Source organism: Pocillopora damicornis, chromosome 5 (genome assembly GCF_964200805.1).
Source record: "Pocillopora damicornis chromosome 5, jaPocDami1.2, whole genome shotgun sequence".
Lineage (NCBI taxonomy): Eukaryota > Metazoa > Cnidaria > Anthozoa > Scleractinia > Pocilloporidae > Pocillopora > Pocillopora damicornis.
This window is the reverse complement of record NC_142674.1, coordinates 25,018,504-25,026,499: the sequence shown is the minus strand read 5'-3', so window position 1 is coordinate 25,026,499 and position 7,996 is coordinate 25,018,504. Positions and strand designations below refer to the sequence as shown.

Below are 7,996 nucleotides of genomic sequence, written 5' to 3'. Positions count from 1 at the left end.
CTCTGACCTCATAACCTTTTAATAAAATCATTTGGTAGCGGCTACCAACCCTTTGTTTAAATTTCATTGAAAATTCTAATCCCAGATCAATATGAAAGCCAAGCCACATGTTAAATATCTTAACCATACTTTGAATAGGAAGGTTACCGGGGTAGCCCAGCAGCGAATTCAATCGATTTGCGATTAAAACTTGTGTTTACAACGTCTTCTTGTAACATGAAATATACCTATTTTGCATTTTATATTAAACAAAAACAATATAAAAGTAATAAGCCAGAAGCGACCAAATGTCTCCATATGAAAGTCTCTAATCTAGTAAAGTGTGAAATTGTTCCTACAGAAAGGAAAATGCTACGTCAGAGCTTATTGTACAATCAGTAGATGTCAATTAGGCCTAAAATAAAGTATCTGAAATAAGCTGTTAAATCATGTAAACGGTCCTCTAAACGAATGGATGAATTTAGAAGCTAGTTACATTTTCCGGCGCCTAAAAAACGCGATTATGACGAAAAATTCTCCCACTCGTGAGAAAAAAACTCCCCCTAAATGAAAATGGAAAGGCACGTAACGGAATACAGAGATAAAAAAATCAATTGTAATTTCAAAAGAAGCCATAAAATGTTTAAACCAGTTGGTAGACCATCGAGTTTCAAGCACAACAGCAAGAAGCTTATGGAAATGAAAGTTTCTTTCGAAATGTATTGTAGTTGTGACGATGCATAATCGTTTGAGGCGAGTTTTTACCACCCACGCTTAAGTTGTTCCCCTTCCATTTAACCTCGTCACACTTGGTTCCATATGTGCAGGTATTCCCGCTAGGGGTTAACCTCGAAGAAGATTTTCACTCCACAACTTTGTATCTTATCCAAAATAAACAAGTTTTTATCACAATCAGTGAACAACCTTATGCCAAATCAAAATGCTATCACGAATAGGCCGAGTATTTTTTTTAAATATCAACGAAGAATGAATACGTACATCGTAGGATTACAGTTTGCGTTCGTCGTTTTAAATCACAGACGTATTCACTCGAAAAAAAAATTACCATATCAAAGCTCGAGTGAAATGCAAAGTTTCTTCAACCTAAGCAACTCAAAGGTTGTGTATGATTAAATTGAGATTCCAAGTAAACAGTTGAAGGACTATGCCAAATATTAAAAGAAGATCGCTTTGCGAGACTCACTGAATTTCACTTCTTTCTATCATTGCAATCAAGATGAGATAAAAGATTCCTTTTTCTAAATATCCATTTGACGTTTGTTTGCTCTTTAAATTCCGTTTTGTTTTTGTTCACGCAGTATAAGAAAACAGCAGTTGTTTCCGTATGCGAGAAACTGCACGAAATGAATTTTCTATTTTCATTTCGCATGATGAGAACGAGGAGTGGAAAGCTTCTCCTTAATAAATGACTTAGAAGGTATAGGTGAGGTAGTTTTAACTCAAACATTTGATGATCAGGTTCTAGGGTGGAATGGAAGTGCATTAACTCGAAAGATAACATCGTGCATCAAATTATGGATTAGAAGAATGACGATGTTTGATTGACTTTCGCATGTACGTGATTTGTCACTTTAATTATCACTTGAGGCAGCGGAACCTCTGTGAACTACAGGCGTTCATGGAGATCTGGGTCGGATTGCCTAGCCGACCCAGGTCTTTCTCGTTTTTTCACTCGCGCTTTGTTCTACAGATTTACTGCCTGAAACAGGAGTGCAGCTATGGATGAGGTCTGTCAAAAGTTGTGATTCTTGAAAACTTGGTCTAGACTACTACTCCCTCTTTTTCGGCGCTGGCTGTGGCGCGATTCAAAACAAAACTAGATAAATAAAAAATCGTGAGGCGCTCCTTCTTTCCGAGCGCGTCGAGTGCCCGAACTATACGAGATGTCTCTTGTCTCTGTTTCAAACCAAGGAGGGTAGATCCAAACTATTTTATAAGCAAATAACTCGTACATATAACACTCATTGTTATCTACCGAGACTATCACTCAACAAAACGAGCACTGTGATTGACTGATTCTTGGTCACGTGCCCCTGATCAAATTCAAATGCATCCCAACCGGGATACAATTGCGCAGTTGTTGCCCGTGCGCCGAATGCAACAGCATGTTTTTGCCATGTGACTGTTCAAGGGAAAGTCTTAATATATAACAAAGCTCTTAATGTATGGTCCCTCGGGAAACTAGTTAGTTTTCAAGAGATCCTCGCAGCTAAGAACACTATAAAACTGGTAGTTGAAAATTGGACCTGAGAAAAATTCAGGCCCGTACGGGATTTGAACCCATGACCTCTGCGATACCGGTGCAGCGCTATACCAACTGAGCTAACGAGCCAACTGGGAACTGGTCAATACGTTGGGTCCAAATAAACCATCCAAGTGATGAATAATGATTTTAGATATATGAAATTCATATATTTGCACTGCGGTGAAGAAACGAATGAATAAATTTTTTTCAGGTCCTATTTTCAACTACTGGTTCAGTAGTGTTCTTAGCTACGAGGAGCTCTTAAATTCGTTTCTTCACCGCAGTGCAAATGTATGAATTTCATATATCTAAAATCATTACTAGTTAGTTTTGTTTTCCCTCGAGTCTGGATGTTTCCCTCAACTTCGTCACAGGAAACATCTGGACCCTCGGGAAACAAAACTAACTGTTTCCTTCGGGGCCACGCATTAAGTGTATATTATTACAAGGAAAGATATGAGTCTTACAAGGGCTCTCGGAGCTCGAAAATGGCCAATTTTGTAAGAGGACGTGTCACTGTAAAACGGAAGATATTTCAATGAAAACGTAAGTCAACCGGTGAACTGCCTCTAATAGATGTTGATGGATCTGTTTACGTGCTAAATCTTTTGTCTCTAGAACCTAACTAATTTTCTCAACAGTAGAAATGATGATAATTCGAGGTATGAATTTTCTACTCGCTTTTTTTAGGTTTTTTTTTTTAATTTACCGGCTGTAGACAAAGATCTGAAATAGTAGATCGTAATTTAAAAGTGAAATAAATCATAGAGCAGACTTTCTGTCTATTTTAACGAGTGCATGTGCATGACAGAATGCAGAATTACAGAACTTTCTTTTTGGAATACAAAAAGAAATTTTACCACATGGAACAGACATCGTCGGATGTAAATGCAATTACTCATCCCTCAGTCTCTACTAATGAGACAAATTTTCTTCACCAGCTGCGGAGAAATCTCAAGTGACACTTGGAAACATAAAGCTGCTCAAGTTGATACCAGGTAACACTAGACATTCTATGTGCAACATACCATTGATATTAACCTCCAAATTACTACTTTAAGTGCTATTCCAGCACGCTATCTAAGTGTTTTATAAGAATTTTAAGATCTTCCCATTGCTAAAAGTTTGCTAGACCATGAAACTTCTGTTAATCCACAAAATCTTCCACAAGGGGAGCCGTATTAAAAAAAACACAACAAATATAGTTGTTTCGTTTTACAGTAAAAAAAGCTATCAGAGTTGATAGCTTGAGAAATCTGTCTAGTTTTTTCTTTTTTAGGACAAAAATTTCGTCATCGGTCGCCAACTATAATTTAGCATCTGTTTTAACCTTGTTTACAAATCAAGTGTCTATCTAAAGTTAATCTTCTCTACGCCCAAAGTTTTTATCTTCGAATGTTTCATTGCAATTTCCTTTGTTAAACATATTTTTGCCATTTTTTTTCTTAAGAAAAATGCAGCTAAAAGCTTTTTTTTTTTTTTAAAAGCAAAGGATAATTTTGTTCGTTACTGTAAGGAGATCTTTTCTTTCTTGACGTTATAGTTACTTTGCAAACCTTCATATATTACATCAATTCTGAAACTTATTTTCTTCTGTGCATTAATTTAACGATCACAGAAGATAAAGCTTAGGTCGTTGGACAGTAGCATTTTTTCTTTTTCGTTTCTCTGTCTCTCCAGAAGCTACGCATTTCAATTCTGTTGTCAAAGTTTCCACCATGTCTGTTTTATACACCTGTCGGTTTTTGTGGCGGTGTAAACAGAACACTTTTCTAAAAGCTCTTTTGAAGCCTCGACGAAAGTCCCGGCTAAAAACAGCGTAGATAACTGGGTTACAGACACTATTAGCATACGTAAATAGCCAACAGATTATAACCGCGTTTAAGAACCTTGGGTTCTGTCCCTCATTATAGAAGTCCGCCCATAGCCAAAGTGCTTGATTGGGGAACATACAAATAGTAAAAACTCCTACGACGGCCATAAACATCTTAGTTGCTCTTTTGTTTGCTTCTGTCTTCCCTCTCCTGACAGTTGAAGAGAATTTGCGCACCAGACGCACCGTGGACGAAACCTTTTTCAGTTTCGGCTCAGTTTCGGCTACTGACGATCGCCGTGAGTTCGTTGATGTCCGACTGACTTTTCGGCTGACAGCAGCCGGTTCTTGCTCGGCTTTCTGGCCGCTAGTCTTGTCTGCGCTAGTGTACAAGTTTTTCAGCGCAAGCGAATACATGAACACCATAAAAATCAGAGGAAGGAAATATTGCACATGGAAAAGTCCCAGGGTGTAGTACTTCTTGTGCGAGATATCAGGCCATATTTCACGGCATTGGTGTCCTTTCAGATCGAGAACGTACGAGTACGGAGTTACCACCAATAGTGAAAACACGTAAACTGCGACAATAATGCATTTTATTTTAAACTTCGTCAAACGAGGTCGAAATGGATGCATTATCACGCGATAGCGATCAAGCGAGATCGCTGCAAGGGTTAAAGCAGCCGACGTAGAAGACATGGTTGTCAACGGCCACAGAAGTTTGCACATAACTGAGCCATACATCCAGATGTAGTTATATTCTTCGAGAAAGTAATCAAAAGGAATGCTGAAAACCGGCGTGACAAAATCACACAGCGCCAAGTTCATTATCAAATAGTTGGATCCTGTCCTCATTCGGACGTTACTGACGATGATATAAATAACAAAGCTGTTCCCTATAGAGCTTCCTAGCAGAATAACGCCGTAAAGCACAATCTTTACGATCCAGAAGTCGAGTGACTGCACCGTATCTGGGTTGTCTGTAGAAACGTTTGCATAGCTCTCATTCAACGCATCAGTGACATCATTCAGCTGGCTGGAATAGAACGGAAAAGGCGTTGTGTCCTTTGCATTAAATGTTGTGTTAGAATTCATCTTTTCGACAAAAATTGTGTCTTTGCTACGAAGTATAAGCTTTGGAGATGTCAACGTATTTTATCCTGTTTGATGAGAACGAGCTGCCGCGGTAAAATCATTCATCCGGCTTCTTTAAATTGTATTAGCTTGATAAACAAACTTCTACCCGTCTGTAACGTCTGTTCTTATTGCACTACTGAATTCGTCACGACACAGAGCTAATAATTTGAGTGTAAGTTGTTACATGTCCTTGAAATCCGTGTTTTCCTTCGATGAGGACTGATCGTCATCTACAGCAGTCCATCCGCGCATAAGATCTTGAAATTCCTAACAGGGCCTCAGGGCTTCGAACGTAATAACCCGCTGCCGTTATCGCGACGGAAATTGTGTGAATGTACAACTCCAAGGAGGGCGAGAGTGACATGTAGAAAATTAATGCGGAGTATCGTGTGAAAATATCAGAGATCTTCGCCAAGAAAGCGAAAAAACTACTCAATAATTTACAATTTTTTCGCGTGGCTACAGAGGAACTACAGGTGAATTTAACGGGTTATACTTCCAACCTTTTTCACCAGCGTTGTTACAATAAAATGGAGAAACATAAGGGCTACAGATGAGACGGATTTACGCGAAATCAAACCAGCGATCTACGGAAAAATTTAATTGAAATGTTTTGTTGATAAGTACGTTTATAATCTTGATAGAAGACATCGTATTGGCCTCTGAGCTAAATAGTTAATTTGGCCGGTATTTTACTAACATAAATGGTCTTCCAAACCACAATTCTTTAAAAAAAAAAAACACTTCGATGTTTGAATTTTGAATTAAATCCATGATCTGATCTATGAGTCCTCGCGTGCAAAGCGACGTTGATTTTTTTAGGTAGCGTACCCTTGGAAAGGAGTTTTAATCCTTTCGCGCGTTAAAACGCCTAAGAATAAGGTGATAAATGGATTTGACGGTCAAAGCTAGAGAAGATTGCGGTTAGCGGCTTTTTTCTACCTTGGATGCAAGAGAACTAAAAAGAGAAAGAAAGAACGAGCATAAAGGAAAAGCAATGATTCCCGCAAAGGGCTGCATTTTATGCAATTGCATCAAAAAATGCTTTAAAAATTCAGGCTTCAGCGGGCTCCCAGACACTATCAATTGAGTTAAGAAACTATACATTGGGAGCGAGGCGAAAAAAAAATTGTTAAGAACAAATTTGTTGCACAAAATAAGTCAGGTTTTGCCGGATACACTTTGTTCTTGTAAAAAAGCACCAGAAATCATGTGATTTAGCTGAGGATAATGACGACGAGACAACGATAATCTTTTTAGTATCTCTTAAAAGTAACTTGTCTAGTAAAATCGAACTTTAATGCGAAGAGCTGTAACACTTGATGCCTTACCCATGGATATGCTTACAACCGCCGATTCTAATTTACGAATAAAACGACAAGGAACTAGGCAACAGATGAAGTATCTCCTTTCTATTCCAGTGTAGCCCAAGCAAGTACAAAATTGTTATTTATTATTATTTAAAAAATAATAATTCATTTAGCAAGGGTGGTCTAAGTAGATTTTTTACCGCATCAGCGAGTTACTCAAATTTCATCCTAAAAATTTGTCCAAGGTTTTTAGCGATTGACTAATTTGCAGCTATGACCGAGAATTCTTAGTGTCAATACCATGTAATAAAGCGGGCTAGATTTCACTATCTTAATTTTTGAGAAAATTATTCTGAAAAAAAGAGGTTCCTGGTTAAAAAATTTTTTTGCTCTATTTATTTATTCTTTCCTTACCTTCTCTTCTATCAGGAATAGAACCGTTTTTTCTCTCTAGACGAATAAATAAAAATATATTAGGTAACAATGCGTGAATTTTCGATAACAATTCAATGATATGCTTTACCCGAATCCAATTTGAAACACGCGGTTCCGATGCATCTGCAAACCTGGATGAAAAATAAATGATGGAACTATGAAAAGAATTTCTGCAAAAATATTTTAAATAATTACTCTTTCAAGGTGCAATCTGTTTGTAATACGATTTTTTTTAAATCGCTAAAATATTTTTATCACCTACGAAGAAAACCTCCTTTGTGGCATTCTTCATGCGAACTAATTTGCGTGTTAATCATTACAGCGGCCGGCACAATAGAACTAAATGCCGTAACTAATTAAAAAAAAAGAAAATAAAATGAGTTGGTCGACGTTTTTCTGTTAAATCCAGTTCTTGAAAAATAAGCAGTGATTGAAACTAAATCGTGCAGCTCTCGAGAGCTTTAACGGAACATTCAAGGTTTTAACGTTTCTGGTCACAAATATTTGAAATTGGCCGCTGATGCCGGCCATGGGAATTGATGTCCTGGAGAGAGATTCGACCACCCAGACTTGGGCAAGGCAGGGGGGGGGGGGGGGGGGGAGGTGTTCCACAAGTGATAAAAAAAAAAGGGAAGGGATGGGTAGGAAAGTTCTTTTTTTCTTTGCTCTAACGATTTCTTTTCTTTTTTGTTACCGATTTTTTTTTAAGGAAAAAATGTTATTACTTCCTGTATGATAAAACTTTAAACAATCAGTTGAACGGAAATACTCACAGAAACGTTTTTTCATGACTATACCCTTTCCTTTTTTCGTTGGTCATATCTTTCTTCTAGGGTTGCCAAAAAGTTAAACACGTTCCATCTGATGCCCATTTAAGATCTTTGCATACCGGATATTATCAAGATAATGGTAAATAAATGAGGAGCTTTTATCGCTGTTTGGGGAAAAAATCTCAGAGAGAAGTTATTTTTGTCCGGCAGAGCTCAACGAGTTTATCGGATAGGCATCTAACCGGTAGCCAAAGATAACTTTCGCTCAGGGATTGTATCTTGCAAC

The 7,996-nt window shown here is 37.8% G+C and overlaps 1 protein-coding gene across 1 annotated transcript; it reads right to left on the bottom strand.

The window, feature by feature from the left end:
• Positions 1-3,142: 3,142 nt before the first annotated feature.
• LOC113664343 (neuropeptide FF receptor 2-like) lies at positions 3,143-5,681 on the bottom strand. Its single transcript, XM_027179939.2, has one exon. It carries the CDS (start codon positions 5,151-5,153, stop codon positions 3,858-3,860), a length of 1,296 nt encoding a protein of 431 aa, XP_027035740.2. The 5' UTR covers positions 5,154-5,681; the 3' UTR covers positions 3,143-3,857.
• Positions 5,682-7,996: the final 2,315 nt, after the last annotated feature.